Raw genomic sequence first — 20,002 nt, 5'->3', positions numbered from 1 at the left:
AAAGGGTTCGGCGGACCGCCTGCCCAGCTCTCGCCGGGACTCAGTCAGTCGCTATAAGATAAGACCACAAAAACCACAAAACAATCGGAATAACAATAATTTCAAACTTAAACATAAACTTATATACATATCCATCCCAAAAGTACCACAATTTATGTACAAAGGTTCTCCATTCTCCATACAACCAGCCCACCAAACATTGGGGCGAGAACCAAAACAAAAGAAACAACAGTACTAACTCGGCTAGTCTATGCGCAGCTTCCGTCCTTGCATGTCTCCCCCTGCTAAGGAAAACAAAAACTAACGGGATGAGCTGGAAAGCTCAGTGAGGTTCCGTACACATAAGCAACAAGAGAATCAATGCGTTCAATACATATAAACAACACTTCAAGATACAAGTACAAATAAAGCGATAAACACATTCATGAAAAGGATACGGGCTCACAAGGAGCCATTCATTCATTCATTCATTCTCCTTTCTTTCCCCTAACTTCAATCATTTGAAAATGCATTTTGTAAAAATTAGAAATAAAACCCCTCGTTCATTCATTCGTTCATTCATTTCATTCACCCCGTCCCTGGCTTTTGGCCAGGCTCCACCAACCTACAAGGTAATACTCGAGTATACCGAAACGTTCACCCAAGTTCCTAGTCGCCCGACCGAGTCCGCTTCTGGCGCGAGACGACCGGTAACAAGGGGCAATGGCCAGTTCAGCCCAAAGGCTTACATTCATGCACAATTAATATTTCAATCGCTCAATCATTAAAATTTCACAATCATTTAGGCTAAGTGCGATAAAGTACACACTCGCCTCAAAAATCAATTTAGCAATCATTAAAAGCGTTTAACATGTCATCAATCATTCAAACAAGCCATATAATCAGGAAACATAACAAACAAGGAACACTCACCTATACACGCAAAATAATGCCCACTTCTCAATCACCAATGAAACCTAAAATGACACAAAGACCGCATTACAATCCATCTAACATGATTTCGATGAAATCAAGAAATACCCGACTACTCGCGAGTAAACGTATAAAAAGACCTTCAAAGTAAAGAGGGCACTTGGATCCATAGACAAGAATAACCCTAATGCAACCCAAACCAAGATGGTTATAAAATCTTTAAGAGGAAACACTTAACTCAAAACAATTCAAATTTCCAAGAGAGAGGCTAAGAAAACATTCTTTAGGAATTGCTTATAAGATTCAAAAGCGTATAAATTCAAGTGGCCAATAAATGACCAAAGCCTTGATGAGAATCATGTGAAAAAGGAGGATAAAATACTTTAACTTCCACACTTAAAACCTTGCTTAAAAGCAATTCACTTGTGGCCGTTAAAACCCTATCTCACACCATTATATGTTAAAAGGCATAAGGAACATTTAAAGTTCAAACGGAAGAGGTGTCATGTTTAAAAGGGTAAAACGGTCACCTTACATGCCAAACAATAACATACAAGTTCGAATAGCAACTTAGCCTTCAAACCTTTATTAAAAGACCCGATGACACTTCCAAGGAAATACGTTCACTTTGATACAAAATACATTTCCAAAACCACTTTATTTTATTCAATTGACAAGAAAGTAAACGGACGGCATGTCCCTTGTGTTTACCTATTTTTCCAGCCATATAGGCTTCATTATTTTTCTCAAATCAGTCCCAACATGTCATATAGCATAATCTCATGTCCCAAGGCCATTCACTAGGCTTCAAATCATATAAATACAACAATAAATATGAAAAGCAAGCTAGAAACATTTTCGGATAAAAACAGTTTTAACATCATTTTGCGGTTTTGGCACCATTGGCGCTACGATTATCGGATGAAGGTATAAGATACACCGTTTCGAAGCTAACAGGTAGGGTTACAACAATGTAGAAGGCCACTCAATCCAAATCCTAGTACAACTAGGTCAAATATGCCAAATTCTAAACCAAAACCACCAAAAACAGGTTTACAAATCACACAATGCTGTAATCAGTACAACTCAGTCTATACAAGTCCAAATGCATTAATTCCAAGGGCATATGCTAGCTAAGACATTCGGCTACATTTCATCAGAAGACACCAACATCCAAATCCAAAGCAATTCCAGTCAAAATGGCCAATTACAAGTGCAGTTTTCGCATTCTGATCAACCCAGAATAGCAACAGTAAAATCGACATATCTCACTCTACACTAATCCAAATGACCTGAAATATTTCAGGCACTTCAAACTCATTAATACCTACAACTTTCATGTTTTGAGAAAAGTCCAATTCGGCCTCTAACCCTATGATCTAAAACCGGACAGAATTAGGGGATTATGAACCCTAACTTTTCACAATGCACTCCAAATCCAAAATTGGTTGCAATTATCAACAATTCACACCTACTACAGTCATTATAGTCCATTTCCAATCATCCAAGATGGCCACAACATCCCATTCATATTAAACCAGAAAATTCATCATAAAATTGAAAACTTCACCAAAACTCTTCAAATCAAGAAATAATTCACATAATCCATCACTTTAGCTCACATTAGGCACAAATGAACCATCATTAAGTATAGGAGGGAGTTCATATACCACTTACCAAGTAAACAAGAGAGAGGGAGATGTTGGACACCTTAGCTCTTCAAACAAACTTCACTAAACTACTTACTAGCACCCAAGGGAGGAATTTTATGGAGTGGAATCTAGTTTAGGCTTTTGTTTTTGGAAGATTGAACCAAATGGAAGCTTGAAAATTGATGGAGTTTCTTCCTTCTTGAGCTTGGGGATGGCCGGCCAACAAGGAGAAGAAAATGGTGATTTTTAAGTGAATTTTTGGAGATATTAACCAATTTTGGTCAAAAGTCAAAATAGTGAATAGTAACTCTTAAAGTAAAACCAATAAGAGGGTGACACTTGTCACCTCATTAATGCAATCTTATCACTTCTTTTTCCTCTCACATCAATCAAATCTCACTCTCTACTTATCTCTTAACACCCGATAAATTTTACACAGTACCCGGAATTTAACCTAATTGGCCGAATTTTTCCGAACTTTTCGCACTAGTGGGTCCCACGTCCATTATATATTCTTAATTTTCTAAAAACTCTCCAATACGAGAAAAATTATCTAAAAACTTTAATTACTCATAAAAATTCCTCATGAAAATTTCCTAAGCCAGAAAACGCAGAAAACATGCTATTAAAGGAAGTAAAACCCTCGGAAAAGATTAGGGTTTTTTTTTTCGGGTTTTCACATAAAGAAAAGAAAAGAAAAAGAAAAAGGCAAGAGTTAGTAGATATCCAGAAAATTCGGATGCATGTCCTATGGGGGGACCCTTTTTGTGCCAGGGGTAGGCCTAGCATGAAAATGCAATCCTCCAGAGCAGGCACTATACAATACCTGATGGATCCGATCAGCTTATGGAGTGAAAAATAATTGGAAAAATTTGGCCCATTGGAGTGAGAAGAGACGTTTGTCAAAATGAGGTCAACGTCCGAATGGATTGATCACTTTTGATTGATACAAGAATTTGCAAAAACGCACGGGTTTGACCTTGACGAACTTCCTATCAAAGAGGTTGGAATTCGTTGACCAAATTTTCAGTGAAGCACAGGTCAAAACCCCAACTGATCAAATGGCTGGATGCAATGGATGGTTTTCTCAAAAATCGACTAAATTTCCCAATTTGAAATTCGACATTGAAAACCCTAATTGGGCAAATGGGTTGAATGAAATTAACAATTTATTTAAAATCGACCGAATTACCCTAAAAAGAGAAACGGGTCAAATGATTTGAGTGAAATTTAAAAATTTACTTAAAATGATCGAATCATCCTAAAAAAGGAATTTGATCGAATGAAATTGAGAATTTTATGCAAAATGGACCGGATCGCCCTAAAAGGGTAAACTGGTCAAATGAATCGGACGAAATTGATGATTTATCGAAAATCGACAAAATTGCCCTAACTAATCAAATGAATTGAATGAAATCGGTGATTTATTCAAAAAATCGACTAGATTGCCCTAAAATGGATAAACTAGTCAAATGAATTCAAAATCGACTAGGTTGCCCTAAAAATGGGTGAATTAGCCAAATGAAATGAAGATTTATTCAAAAATCGACCGAATGACCCTAAAAGGGGTAAATTGGTCAAATGAATTGATGATTTATTCAAAAATCGACCGGACGACCCTAAAAAGGGTAAATTGGTCAAATGAATTGAATGAAATTGATGATTTAAAAAATGACAGAACAGGTTGGATGAAATTGATAAATAACTTGATCAAATGAATTGAATGGAATTGATGGTTTATTCAAATATGGGTTGAATTGTCTACCCATTGGTAGTTTCAAAAATTTATTGCGATGCATTAGCCTATGAGCCTTCTAAAATCAAATTTTGGCCTCAATTTATTTATCGTCTCAATAGGAGGAATCATTTGGGAATTTTCTTCAAATTAATGTCCTTTTATGCAAGGGAATTTTACCAATTTTGATAAAATGGCCAAAAAGTGATTATTAGACGCTCATATTCCAAAGATCGCTCTTATGAAGACGATCGGATCCTACCTTACCTTGTGCACTAACCCTTTTGGATGATACAAAAATGTAAACATGCAAGTCTCCTTGGATTAAGTATCCGAGACACAAGGTGGTTTTATTCCTAACACGGGATCCCCTAAAAGGCATTCCCTTTCTAGGGTTTAATGCATGATGCCATTTATTAAAGCGATGTAAATATGCAATTCGAAATGAAACGTGACCTAAGGAACCCTTTATTTGCCAGGGTTGGCCTAAAATGGTATGGCATTATTAATTTATGAACAAAATATACCACAATTTTCAAACGTGCAATAACCTATCTACAAGGGTAGGTCCTAAAAGAGGATCATGCCAGACCTCTTATTTCCTAACATTTGTGAATGCAAAAGATAAGAAACAAGGAAACGTTAGTTCAACACATAATCACATAACACGTTGGACAATTAGATGATACAAAAGCAACAAAGAAATAAGGAAAGAGGGTGGGATCCCTCCCCTCGTGCATGGTGTCCCTGATAGGGTAAGGTCGACTCTACCCTAGGCAATTCTAGGATGCATGAGGATGGGGTTCGCTAATGCATCTAGACTCGACAAGCTCATGGGTCCCCGAGCCTTCAGACTTGGAAACCAAGGGTCATCACTCCCAAGGTTCCTTGTCGGTGGCTCGAGCGATTCCCCAGACGTTGCTACGCACACGTCGTGTTACGGCTACCCGTCTGGGCGAATCTAAAAAAAATCCTCAACCTTCGACTAAAAACTAATAGGTTATCAACCTAAAGTTTAAAGCGGAAGATCGAGTGACCCCTCGGATCATGCTACGCACACGTCGTGATACGATCACATGTCCAAGTGGGTCGCCTAAAATCCTAATAGGGTGGAGTGGCGTGACAAGCCACTAAAAGAAAAATAAATGAGGGGTAAAAATAATTAAAGCGTATGCGCGTATGCTAGTGCTCGTTTGGAGGGGAGGGATCAAGAACCAACGCGAGGCTCTAAGGTGACACACCCCCCCAAATGCAATGCGAGCGCGAGGTAAGCAAGTAAACATACATCCAATCAACCAATCATACATTCGTGAGCGACGGAGTAGTTGGATACGCGTGAAATACAAAAATCCTAATAAAAGGAAAAATGCAATCCTAAACACCCATATGTGATATATGAAAAGATTAAAAGAAGAAAAAGATTGATTAAATCAAATTTGCTCGGACTCTCGAATATCCCCAGTGGGGTCGCCAACTGTCGCGCCCCATTTTTTGATAAATAAATAAATGGTTTAAAAAATGTATTTGTGATTGGAAAATGAATTGAGATTTAAAAGAAAAATGGGTCTAAATGGGGTTTTGAGAATGCGACGATTTGACCCAAAATGTAGTTTAAAAAGGGTTTTTGAAATAAAAATCGGAGTCGCCACTTGGTAATGAGTTAAGGTATACCAAGTCACCTAAAAATGAATTTTTAAAGAAAAATAGGAAAAAGTGGTAAGAAACCCCTTTTAAACGACTCCTAGTCCACGTAAACCAACGAAAAAGGTTCGGGAGTCACATTTGACGAAGGGGAAGGCAAGGATAGAAATCCAAGGCACCCCTTCGACCTAGCCAAGGCTAGTTGCGTGATTTAATCAAAGATTTTCTTGTTTTAACCAAAGAATTTATTACATTTGGATGCACTACATGAATGCAAACCCTAGACCTAGGGGTATTGGGGGAAATTTCTCTTCAAAGGTTGAGTGGTGCCAATCACATTAATTGTGAAGCCCAATAACGATCCTTTGAAGAAGTCACGAATAATGCGAGTGGGATGCAAATGAATGGAATACATGTATGCAATGTGAGGACATGAGTTAAAAAAAGTAATAAAAAACAATAAATATGTAAATGAAAATGTACACGTGAGTGGGCAAGGTACGGTATGTGAAATGATAATATGAAGTGCATGTGTGCAAGTGATGATAAGAGTGTTCGTGTGCAAGTGAAGAAACATAAAGGTGCACGTGTGCACAATGGGAGGAAAAATGAAAGTGTGATGAGGGTATAAAATGGTAGAGTGGATTTAAAAATGCATGAGCCTAGGGAATTCATGCATATTGGGTACGGGGAAACCTAAATCGTGACTCAATTTGCCCTTTTATAGAGGGAATACAAGCGTGCTAAGGCTTAGAAAAAGCCACACTCGTCTATATTCCATATTTAAGGGGACTCTCAAGCAAATGAACCCTATAACTAGCATGAAATGCAAAAATCCTAAAATGGAGGGAAAAGGGGTTCGAGGGGCATGCAAAATGATAAAACTAAAAAGAATGCATGACATGTGATTAGCATGCAAACATGTACTAACGAGGGGAAATCCCTAAGGGTCTAGCGTTGGACTAGCCCATTCTATGAATTCCGACTAGCGTTGGACTAGCGGAAACGTACATTCATCCATCACATTCATTCATAGCTATGGAAAGCGAGTAGACATGTCAAACACTCATAAACACATAGCACATAACATTTAGCATGCTCGACTAGATGCAAGGCCCTAACAAAGCACATTAACACGTAGCAACTAAGCATGCAAGACACATAAAACAATTAAAGCCCTAACTATTACATTTGCTAGCTGTAGACACCAAATTTTGGTGTAATTTCATTTACTATTTATTTTTAGTTTTTTATTTGTCGTGTCAGTTTTATTTGATTTTTAGTTTTTAGTTTCTAGTTTTTATTTTTATTTTTAAGTTTTTAGCATAAAATTTCTTGAAAAAAAGGGGGAAAAGAGAAAAATGATGAAAAATGAAAAATGAAAATTGCACTTGTTTTTTATTGTTTCTAGTTGTTTTTATTCAGTGTTAATTTTACTATTATCATTTATTATCATTTTTGTTAAATTACTTTTCAAAATAAAAAAAAAAAAGCCGCGAAATGCAAGCTGCAATTTTTTGCAGCTTGCAAAGAAGGACCTGTGCGGCTCCTTAGCTGCAAATAAAGCTGGAGTGTTTGAGGGTTTAGAGGGTTAGGATTTCCGATATAAAAGGAAAAAAAACAAGCAGCCGCAAAGGAGAGGAGGAGGATTCTAGGTTTCACGGAAAAGAGAGGAAGAGAGGAGAGAAAGTGACGGACGAACAAAAGGGGCTGAGAAAGAAAAGGTTACGGGAGGGAGCGGAAAAAGAAAAGAGAAGGAAACCAGGAGAGGACTTGGAGTGGCAGTTAGGGTTGAAAAGAGAGGGAGCAAGGTTGGAGGTGTCAAGAGAAAAACGGCAAAGGAAGGACGGAAGAAGTAGCAGGACCAGAAAGAAGGGACTTTGGACCAAGCAACGTCAAGCGACGCCCTTTCATCACTCCAGCTCTCGTCTGCCCTTGAAAAGGGTAAAGGTAACACTTTCTTTCGATTCTTAGCGGCTTCATTTATGAAACATCGAAGTGATATGTATTCATTCCCGTGTGACTCTAGTTAAGGGAAGGGGTAGGAGATCTGATAAGTTTGTCTGGGGGTTAATAAAGAAACTGAGATCATCTATGAGGTGGCGGGTAGATTTCTTTTGTTTCAGATTCATGACTACAAGAAATATCGCACAGTTTCGATGCTTCGTCCGTTGCTATTGTGTATGTCGCCTGTTTGTATCGGTCTTTTGGCAGTAATAGGTATAAAAGGCTCATATTTCTATTGATTAGGATTTGATTTGCGGCATGACAATAAATACAGAATTGAAAAATGAGGATACAAGCGGCGGAAAGAAAGAAATTTCAGATTAGCATGTTCCTGTATTTTGACTCCTTTATGTGTCTAAATCCCAGTTTTTTATGTTGAGAGTTGAAAAGCATGTTTGTTGATGTCATGATTTGAACTCAGAGTGCGCTAGGTTGACATTTAAGTGTGGAATAAATTTTGCTTTAACAAGCTTGTAGCTTTCGGTTCGTTGCAGCATTTTTGATAGAATTCGATCCTTTGAATTGCTGAAGTTGTAGTGTTTCAATGTTCTTGGTGTTGTTTATGGTTTGACTGTGACTTCATGGATATGTTCGCTATCAAAGCAGTTTGTTATCATGTGTGAGACTAAAAAGGGTGAATTGCTGCAACATGGTCAATCCATTGTAGAAGTAGACTGTCTGCATTAAAAAGGGAAAAATTTCAGTTGCTTTAGATGAAGTCTCGGCTGAGTTTAATGTTCATGTCCAGATGATCAATTTCTGTTTTTTTTTCTATCTTGGGTAAGTTACTGAATCAGTTAATGGGTTAAGGTTCGAATTGTTCCATGGGAATATATCTCGATTAAGCAAAAATGGCATGAACATATGTTTCTGCTGACTTTCTTTGCTGCACGCCTGTTATTCTTGTTCATTTTTGGGTTTAGATTATTTCGTTTGAGGGAGTTAGGGGAAGCTTCCATGCTTTTGCTATGTTTAGGATTTATTTTTACAGATGCGTGTGAGTTTGATGAATGAATGATGAAGTTTTTGTATGATATTCTCGGCATTTTACCCATGCTAATATGAAGATGCAAAGCAAAAAAAAAAAATTTTGCAGCAGAGCAAGGTTGCCGTGGCTACTTTGCTGTTTTCTTTCACTGTAACTATGCACTAGGCTTTGGTTTCTTCCAATTTATTGGTTAGTCTTGTGTAGAAAGAGGGGGGGAAGTGGAAGTTTGTTGCTGAGTTTGCACATTTAAATCTTAAATACTTGAATCATGTTGGAAAACTTGGCTGGAACTTGGACAGTTCAAGTGCCGAACCAGTTCTTGTATGTTTGTTTTTTTCCAGAAATTTGCTGCTTGCGTGACCTTTTGCATGATTTTCTGATGTTTGAACATAAAGATTTTATGTTGGAAAGTGAGATGAATGTTTAATGACCGTGTGGTATCAGTGGTTTGATACTTCGAATTTTTGTTTGTTTGAGATAATAAATCAAAGAGCAAAATGTGGCTGGAATGTTGCAGAAAGTTTAAGAAATGGTTGAAACTTTGTTGCAGAAACATGGCCTTGTAGCAATTCGTATGCATGCATGGGAAAAATCTGAATATTACACTTTGGCCCCCCAAGTCCGCTCTTGTTCTACTAAGGCCCAAGTAATTGGAACATTTAATCAATTTGATCCCTCTAAGTTTCTCTTTGTGCCACAATAGCCCAAGCATGTTTCAGTATCTTGTAATTAAGTCCTAAAATCATTGCAACTTCAATCATTGTTTGACTCTTTCTTTATTTTTGGAATCTTTGAAATGCTTAAACGATTTATTTGGACTTGAATGCTTGAGTAATGCTTGTTTTGGGTCTTTAGTAGCTGCTATATTTGGAAATTGAACGGGTTATTCCGTTTTCTTGGTCTTTAAGCATTTTTTGAGCTCATTCAAGTTGCAATTAGGTGGGTTTGGTGTTTTTGCTTATACTTTACTTTTAAATTGATGCCTTGACCCCTTTATTGTTTTGAAGCCATTTTCCTTCATTTGCTTACCATTATGGGGAGGTATAATCTCTTTTACCCCTTTTGTTTCTCTCCTATGTGGACTAATGTGCTAATTGAAATTTGCATGTCTACTTGCTTTCCTAGCCTCTCCTTATTTCCTTTCATTTATTTCATTTACTTTTGATTTTTATTAATGGGGTATGTGTACACCTCTTGGCCTGTAATAGATAGGGCGTAGCAAGTAATTTGGTCCATTTTCCCTTTCCCCTTTGTTTTAGTTAGCAAATGTAATGGTTGCATGCCTATGTGTTATATGTTAAATGCTTTATTAGGATCTTGCATCTAGTCGAGCATGCTAAATGCTACATGATTTAGATGATTTGCATGTCTAATCGCTTTTTATAGTGTGGATGAATGGAATGGATGAATGTACGTCACCACACTAGTCCAACGCTAGTTGTGGCTTCTTTTATCGTTTCCACTAGTCCAACGCTAGTCGGAATTCATAGAATGGGCTAGTCCAACGCTAGACCCTTAGGGTTTTTCCCTTGTTAGTACATCATTTGCTTGTTCACCACATATCACGCATTTTCCTTAGTTTTATCATTTGGCATGAGCCTCGAACCCCTTTTCCCCTCACTTTAGGTTTTGCATCTCATGCTAGCTATAGGGTTCATTTTGCTTGAGTGTCCCCTTCCGATAAGGAAAACGAGCGAGTGTGGCTACTCGATAGCCTTAGCACGCTAGTTTTGCCTTCTAATCAAAGGGAAAATAGAAGTCGAAAAGTTAGGAGTCAACCCCCGTACCCGACTTGTTGCATTCCCCTAGGGTCATACTTTCATTTTTATCACATCCATACACTTTTAACCACAATTTTGCACATTTCTCAAACCATACTTTATCACTACATTTTTCCTATCACGTGCTCATTTCCACCTCACAAATGAAATTCCACTTTACCTTATATATCTATTATTCTATTTTCACACACTTGCACACAAAAAACACTTGAATTTTATACAATTTCACACATGCACCTTTTTATACATTCGCACACTTGCACTTACATTTCTTGCATCTTTCATACACTTTCACACTTGCACACTTGAATTTGAACTCTCATTTGCATTAATCGACCTCTATGAGGTTTTCCTTTGTTGGCCGCCACAATTCATGTGGTTTGGGACCAAAAGCCTCACAAGAGACATCGTAGAATTTAGGATTGCATTTTCCTTTCCGTTTTGCATTCATATAGTCATATCCAACGTGCGATACATACATTGGGTAGAAAATTAGGAAAGGTAAGGTTGAGTCGCGCAACTAGCCTTGGTTAGGTCAAAGGGGTGCCTTGGATTCTATCCTTGCCTTCCCCTTTGTCAAACGTGACTCCCGAACCTTTTTCTTTGGCTTACGTGGACTAGGAGTCGTTTTAAAAAGGGTTTATTACTACTTGACTTTAAATCTCATTTTTAGGTGACTTGGTACACCTTAAATCATTACCAAGTGGCGAATCCAAACTTTTCTTTTCAAACCCTTTTTAAAAAACTATGTTTTGGGTCAAATCGTCGCTTTCCAAGTCCCATTGAGACCCATGTCTTTTCAACTCACAAAAATCATTTTCCAATCACAATTGAATCAAAATACATTTTTTAAACCATTTTATTTATTTATCAAAAAATGGGGCGCGACAGTTGGCGACTCCACTGGGGACTTCCTAAGTGGGTCCAAGCATTTTTGACTTAACAATTTGTTTCCTTTTTCTACCCTTTCTATGCATGGCATGTGGATATTAGGATTGCATTTTTCATTTTTAGGACCTTTTGTCTTATATACGTAATCGAACCAATCCCTCGACTCACGAATGTATGTTTGAATGAATGTTTACTTTTTATCTCGCGCTTGCATTGCATTTTTGGGAGGTATGGGTCACCCTAGAGTCTCGCGTTGGTTCTTGACCCTTCCCCTCCAAACGAGCACTAGCATACGAGCATACGCTTTACTTCTTTTATCCCTTTTATTTTTCTTTAGTGGCTTGTCACGCCACTCCACCCTATTAGGATTAGGTGACTCACTTGGACATGTGATCACGACACGATGTGTGTGTAGCATGTTCCAATGGGTCACTCAATCTTCCGCTTAAAGCTATTGGTTGATAGCCTTTAGCTTTTGGTCGAAGATTGAGGTTTTGATAGATTCACTCAAACACGTAGCCGTGACACGATGTGTGCGTAGCGGTGTTTGGGGAATCGCTCGAGCCACTGACAAAGAACCTTGGGATTGATGACCCTTGGTTTCTAAGTCTGAAGGCTCGGGGGCCTATGACCTATCGAGTCTAGATGCATTAGTAAGCCAAGCCTCATGCATCCATATTAGAATTGCCTAGGGTAGAGTCAGCCTTATCCTGAACTAGGGACACTATTCACGAGGGGAGGGGTCCCAACCCTCTTTCCTTATTTATCTTTATTGCCTTTTATATTATCTATTTGTCCAAATGTGTTATGTGATTATGTGTTGAGCTCACGTTTCCTTGTCTTTTGTCTTTGGCATTCACAAACATTAAGAAATAAGAGGTCTGGCATGACCTTCTTTTAGGACCTACCCTTGTAGATAGGCTATTGCACGTTTGACAAATTATGGTTTATTTTGTTCATAAATTCATAATGCCATACCATTTTAGGCCTACCCTGGCAAATAAAGGGTTCCTTAGGTCACGTTTCATTTCAAATTGCATATTTTATTGTTTTAATAAAATGGCATCATGCATAAACCCTAGAAAGGGAACGCCACGTAGGGAATCCCGTTTTAGGAATAAAACCAACCCTTTTGTGTCCCATGGGTATTTAACCCTTCAAGGGACTGCACGTTTAAGTTATCGCATAACTGGAGGAATGAGACTCGTAGGTAAGGTAATTGACAAACTACCTTCTTCATTATCAGATGGCTTGCCCTCGCCGCATCTACCAATTGTTAATACCGTCAACTGAGGTTCAACAATGGCCCACCTTCATGTTACCTAGTGAACTGAATCAAGTAGCCCAATTTTTAGGACCAATTGGAGACTTTAAGCAGATCAAATCCAACAATTATTTGGTAGAGGCTTTAGTTCATCTTTGGGACCCCGAGTGTACTGCTTTTAGAATAGGCAATAGGCAAATGACTATAACACTCGAAGAAGTAGCTGGCCTCCTTGGTTTACCCACACGTGGAACTGCCTTGGTGTTTCCATTTGCTTCCGACAAGGCCGAATTTTGTCAAATTATAGGATTGAAAGAGTCCGTACTACGAGGGTCAGATCAGGGCGTCGCCGTGAATATTCTGTTTGAACGATTTGCGCCACGCGATGGATTCGAGAGGCATGTGACGGATTTTGTGTTCACTTCCAAAGCCGTATGGGAGCGCAAAAGGCTACTAGTATATGGGGTAGTTATGGCTGGGACCTATCTCTTTCCGCGAAAAGATCAAAAGATAGCCTTTAAATCAGCAAAAATTGTGAATGACCTTTTCTTAGGAATTCAGGGTAAGCAATGTTCTATAGTCCCGACCATTCTCGCAGATATTTTCTTAGCTTGTACTGGTTGTCGAAAGGGAGAAAAGTTTTTCCATGGGGCGAACTTGGTTTTATACATATGGGCTACGGGACATTTTAAGAGACAAGCATCAGTTGCCGATAGTTTGCTGGTGGTTGGATATAATTGGGTAGTCACACATCCCAAAAGAGTCAACGAGGGAGATCTACCTAAGAACGCATCCGAATGTGTGGACTACTTGGAAACATTGCAAGATTTCAACATTAGGTGAGTATTAGATTGGACAGACTGCTTTGAGCCGATACTTCGCACTAAGGAATCTGAACGTGTTCTCTTGCTGGGTACTCAAGGAATCATCTCATATACCCCGAAGAGATTTCTCAGACAACTAGGTCGCATTCAGGGGCCGCCACCGATTTCCGAGTTTAGTGAAGTCACCATTTTCTTTGATCAGGGGGTATGCCCAAAAGAGATCCCTATGAAGAGCCAAATCATTGAATCTTGGAGAACAATATCCGACGATAGAAGCATTCGTTATCTTCCGGAGCTCAAATAGAAGGGGGTAATGACCGTACCATACGAGGATTGGTTGAAAGATTCTGCCACGCGAGGGTTGCAACATGAGCCGTATGAGGAAATTGAGAAGCTGAGAGCCATCATTAAAGCCAAGGACATGGAGGTGGTACAGTTGAAGAAATCCATCGAAACGCACAAAGGAAAGGCAGAAGAAAACAAGAGGTTATATGAGAAGGAGCGAGAAAGGCGCCAAGAGATGAAGCGGAAATGTGGGGAATTATATGATCAAGCCGAACGTGTCAAGATGCCATATGCTAGAGAAAGTAAAGACTCTGTACTAGATAGGCTTAGGAACTTTGGTGATCTTGTACGAAATCGCCTTCGCGATATGATGTAAACAGATGTATCTGGTTTCTGCAATGAAATGAATCTCTTCCCTCTTCACAAAGTGTTTGTCAAATAACAGGTTTGATTAATGGGTCTCATTCCGAAGGTGTTGCATCATGCTAGGCCTACCCTTGGCACAAAAAGGGTTCCCCAACTAGGACATGCATCCGAATTGTTCGAATAGCTACTAACTCATGTCTTTTTCTTTTTCTTTTTCTCTTTTGAATAAATTGCAGAAATTCAGTAATCATTGGTTTATCTAAAGAAGTCTTTTGCATTCTCAGGTAAATTTCAAAATAGCTTTTCGGAAAAGCCCCATTATTACGCGATCCCGAAGTAAGGCCCAAAGGAATCGTGTAGACATGAGCACTCAGCCAGAATCGTCCGATAAGGCCGTTGCAACTACCCAGCCGGAGGCCGCAAGTCCTGGGGTTCAGTTGACTGAATTACTCACAAAATTTGGGGAAATGGCATCCGAAATGGCCGCTCAAAAGAGGTTAATCGACGAACTCGTTAGTAGCGGAGTGCAACCTGAGCCTGTGCCCGCCACACAACCACAATCTGAACCATTTGTTATTCCTCTCAGCCAGACCACGTTACCATTTGTTATTCCTTCAATGCAAACCACGTTTGAGGGAATTGTCAACCCGCAATATGCTTATACTCAAAATCCTCCGTTCTATCCTCCTTATGGGCAAGGGTTTCAGCCTCAAATCGACCCAAACATGCATCCGAACCTACAAACCTTTTACCAGAATACCGCAGAGCCTGTGGTACCGGAGAACACTTTTCAAAATAAGCCAGAAATGGGAGAGTCGTCTGCCCAGATTGATATGAAGCTACTTAAACGCTTGGATCGTTTTGATGAATTCATCCGGAAAAGCCAAGGTTTAAGCAAACAAGGGGTGTTGGATTATGATGATTTGTGCCTGTTTCCGAACGTGCAACTGCCGGTGGGGTTCAAGACCCCTAAATTCAACAAATATGATGGAACAAGCAACCCTAAAACGCACCTGCGCTTGTTTGCTAACAAGTTGGGCAAGCCAGTGGATGACGAGAATTTGTCGTTGAGATTATTTCCAGAAAGCTTAGAAGGGGATGCTCTCGATTGGTATTCCAACCTAAAGCCAGAGGAAGTGAAGACCTGGCTCGATCTGTCCAATGCCTTCATTAGACAATATGAGTATAACTGTGACGACCCCACTTCTCCCAAGGGCGAACCCAAGGGTATCGGCGGGCCGCCTGCCTAGCTCGCGCCAGGACTCAAAACTTAAAGCAATAAAACTAGATAAATCGAAAGAGCACTATATACAATATATACAATCCCAAAAGTTATATTTACATCTTCAAAAGTCTCGAGTCAAACCACTCTAATACACTATAACCACAACCAGCAAAAGATAGACCCTAAGAAGGGTTCTTATACAAACCACCAAAACAAAAACAAACATGCTAGATGTCTCACTATTACAAACAACCTAACTATACTAGCGGCAGAGTCCCAAAGTTCCCCGCGTCGTCCCCTGCTAAGGAAAACAAAGGAAACGGGGTAAGCTAGAAGCTTAGTAAGTAAACAGGGGGTAAAAGCATAAATTCACGTAGCAACAATTACACATTTAGAGTAAAGCAAAAGCAGAAAAGAACAACATCATATAATAAGGATACGGGTGGCTCCAAAGCCAATTCATGTGTCATGTATGATCTCCTGCCGACACTCCGCCGACCACACTCAATGGTCCGTAGAACTCCACTTGTACACCCACCGACACCTTATCACCCTCACTGGCCAGTCACCTCACAAACTTGCCCGGGCGAACGAAATTGAACTTGCTGCGCAAGCTCGGTTCACAAACTTGGTCACCTTCTCGGTGAACCGGATTCACAAAATTGGTTCATAACATGAACCTACAAACTTGGTGATCTCAGACTAAGTTGGACTGACTTCGACCAAGCCCTAACCGGCTCGAATAGTCCATCTAGGTCATGAGATCGGGCCCCAAACTCACAAACTTCACAAAATTTATTCAAAAGTCACCCCGATCCACAAGCTCAAGGGGTTTAGTTCCAAAATGTTTCATATACATATGTCATGTACAAATAGGTGCGAAAATTAGGGTTTAGGTCGAGTGCGATAAAGTACACCCTCGCCTAGGTACCCTTTTCATACATATCGAAACACATAACAACTAACACGTAAGCGCGGCCTGAATACTTACTCAAAATACCAAAAGTAGTACAAAGGCGGAATTCACTTTGTGTGTTGGCTAGTAGTGGGCCCCACCGGCTCCGCCTAGCTCACCACTGTCTGAAAACGAAGATTATGTCACAATATATCATAAACGGCAACTAACGTACTTAAAACAAGCAAAACGGCAAAATTGGCACGCGCAAGTGCGGAAACGGCAAAACGGCCGCACACGTCCGCGCGGAACGGCAAACGGAATTGGCCAAGTCGGCCATCTCAAACCGTTTTGGTCAAAAATTAGGCTAGGAATATCGGATCAAGGTACATGAGGTACCGTTACGAAGCTAAGAGGAAGGGCTACAATGTTCATGAAGACATCGCAACCCAGATCTCAATGGGTATAGGCGAAAATTGCGTGAAACAGTTCCAGCTGTTTCATTGCGAGTTACCAAACAGGCCTTGTTTGCAAGGCCGTAACTCACGGCTCAGAAATCGAAATTAAGAAATTCCAAAGGCATTAGAAAGCTGAGACATAAGGCTAAAACTTTCATGTTTTGGCCAAGACCTGAATCTATTCAGAACAAAACAAAATTCGAGTGCCAAAGTACCCGTCAGAACTGTCCAAATACAAGGCAGTTCTGACGAGCGATATTGTTTTGATCATAACCGGAGCTACGGAACTCGGTTTTCGACGTACTTTATACCGTTTCGAAGCTGAGATCAAGATCTAAACTTCATATGAAGGAGTCGACACCCAAATCGTACTGTATCAAAACCGAAAGATCACGGGCAGAAGCTAAACTAAAAGACGTACCAAATCTGATGTTCAAAACAGGCTTGAGCATTTCATCTATAACTCATGATACACTAATCTGTTTAACCTGAGATTTTACAGGCATACACAGGACTCAAGGGGCTACAATGTTGAAGAAGGCTACTCAATCTAGTTTCGAGTGCAACCAGGTCGAAAGTGCAATATACTATACCAGAATCGCAAAAACAGATTCACAAAACGTATTCTAGTGCAAACATCATAACTCAGCCTACACAAGTCCAAATCCATAAATTCCAAAAGAATATGGTAGCTAATACATCAAGCTACATTTCATTAGAAGACCATAACAACTAATTCGGAAGCAATACCAGCCAAAACAACCAATTACAAGTGCAGTTTTCACATTCTGATCAACCCAGAACAGCAACAGTAAAATCGACATATCTCACTCTACACTACTCCAAATGACCTGAAATTTTACAGGCACCTCAAACACATCAATACCTACAACTTTCATGTTTTAAGAAAAGGCCAATTCGGCCTCTAAGTAGGAGATACAAAACCGGACAGAAAAGGGGGTGGTGAAACCCTAAGTTGCTGAAATTTCCTCCAAATCCAAAATTACTTGCAATTATCACTCATTTGCACTTACTAGAGTCATTACCCCTCATTTCCAATCATCATACATAGCCACATCATAGTGATCATATGCAACCAGCAAAAATTCCAAATAAATAGAAAACTTCATCAATCTTAACTAAAATCAAGAAATAGTCCACAAAATCACACTCATAACAACCACAAGTCATTTATTAAGCATCTTTAGATAGAAGAGAGGGGTTCCATAGTCACTTACCTTAGAACCAAAGAAGAGAGACCACTTAGCACCTTAAGCTTCCAAACAACTCCACACAACACCTTACAAGCACTAAACTAAGAGGTTTTATGGAGTAGAAACAAGTTCCAATGGTTGGTTTTGATGATTTGGAGCAAAATGGAAGCAAAACTTGAAGAGTTTCTTCCTTGTTTTGAGAAAGAGAAAGTCGGCCAAGCTATGAGAGAAATGGAAGATATTTAGTCAATTTTTTGGTTTTATTTAGAATTTGGAAAATGGTTGAATAAAAGTCAAAACAAGGTTTAATCAAATGGTGACACATGTCACCCTATTTAATGCATCTTTATCACTTTGTCTCTCTCCACTCTCATCCACATCTCAACCTTCAATTATCTCATAACACCCGGTAAATTAAATCCAGTATTCAGAACTTAACCTAGTTGGCCGAATTTTTCCGAACTTTTCGCACTAGTGGGTCCCACGTTCGATATACGTTGTTAATTTCTCAAAATCCAACTAATACTAGAAAAATCATCTAAAAACTCTATTTACTCAATAAAAATTATCTGGGGAATTTTTCTAATACAGAAAAATGTAGAAAAGACGGGTTTCCAAGCTTAACCGGAAATTAGGGTTTTTGTTCACTTCGGGTTTCTAACCTTCTTAAACTTAATTAATCTATACAAAATGGATTAAATCCTATACTTACCCACACTAAAACACACATTAACATAACTAACTTTAATCACCACTCAAACTTGTTCGAATACAAAACTAGGGTTTAAATCTTACTCCCTACTTAGGGTTTTCGAAATACTCACAAAACCAAACGTTACCGCCTAACTAATGAATATATCAACATAGAACGGACTGGGGCCTCACAATAACTGTGAGCTAGCGCCAACCCGGACTACTCTGGAAGGAACGAAAAGGCGACCATCTGAAGATCATAAGACATATGCCAAGAGATGGAGAAAAATAGCTGCGAAGGTGGAGCCACCGATGACTGAGGATGAAATTATTCGCACATTCATAAAGGCGCATGATCCTCCATATTTCGAAGAAATTTTCCGTATGACTGGTTGTTCTTTTGCTGCAATTGTGAATAAATTGGAAGAGTTTGACGACTTTGTGAGAGCCGGAAAAATTGTTAATGTCTCTACTCTCAAATCCCAGTTGGATGCTTTACAAGGTCAAGGAAGCAATGTGAAAAAGCCGCCGTTCAAAAAGAAAGAGGGGGATGCAACCTTTATTTGGAACCAAAACCCTTCACCCAGACCCCGATACCAACACAGTCTAATCTACCAACCCCATTACCCTTACTACTCAAATCCGCACCCTGTATATACTACCAATATCCACCACCCTCGACCTCGCCCAAGCTATTCAAACCCACCTTCAGCCCCTTTTCAAATTTCCCAACCAAATCCACCCCAAAATCGACCTCACCTTCCATATAATCCAAGATTTCCTCCACCAAATAGACCTGTTTACAATCATCCTCCACCTCCTGAACCTTACAACCGACCCCCTAGCCGTACATTTACCAACCTAGGCAGGCCTCTGGATCAATTGTATGAACAATTGAAGGCCGCCGGGAAAATCGGTACAGTACCCCCTCCTACCTACCCATATGGCATGCCCGCGTGGTATAATCCACAAGCTGTATGTGCTTATCATTCTGGGGCCACCGGACATTCGACTATTAATTGCAAGGCGCTTAAGCATAAAATCCAAGATATGGTGGAAGCCGGGGAGATTGTAATCCGGAAAAGGGAGGCGCAAGGGCCGAACGTAAATAGGAACCCTTTACCGGAACATGCCAATATTATTGGGGTTATTCTGGATGATACGGAGTATG

At 39.6% G+C, this 20,002-nt stretch overlaps 1 protein-coding gene across 1 annotated transcript; it reads left to right on the top strand.

The window, feature by feature from the left end:
• Nucleotides 1-12,853: 12,853 nt before the first annotated feature.
• LOC140035677 (uncharacterized) lies at nucleotides 12,854-13,714 on the top strand. The gene has a single exon (XM_072076998.1). The coding sequence runs from the start codon at nucleotides 12,854-12,856 to the stop codon at nucleotides 13,712-13,714; it is 861 nt and encodes a 286-aa protein (XP_071933099.1).
• The last annotated feature ends 6,288 nt before the right edge of the window (nucleotides 13,715-20,002 follow it).

This window comes from Coffea arabica, chromosome 2c (genome assembly GCF_036785885.1).
Source record: "Coffea arabica cultivar ET-39 chromosome 2c, Coffea Arabica ET-39 HiFi, whole genome shotgun sequence".
In the NCBI taxonomy this organism is placed as follows: domain Eukaryota; kingdom Viridiplantae; phylum Streptophyta; class Magnoliopsida; order Gentianales; family Rubiaceae; genus Coffea; species Coffea arabica.
The sequence above is the reverse complement of the archived record's forward strand: the minus strand, read 5'-3'. Positions and strand labels throughout refer to the sequence as shown.

What these genes read in the sequence shown, in the direction of transcription:
- LOC140035677 (XM_072076998.1), top strand. Translation starts at nt 12,854, where the DNA reads ATGGCTTGCCCTCGCCGCATCTACCAATTGTTAATACCGTCAACTGAG.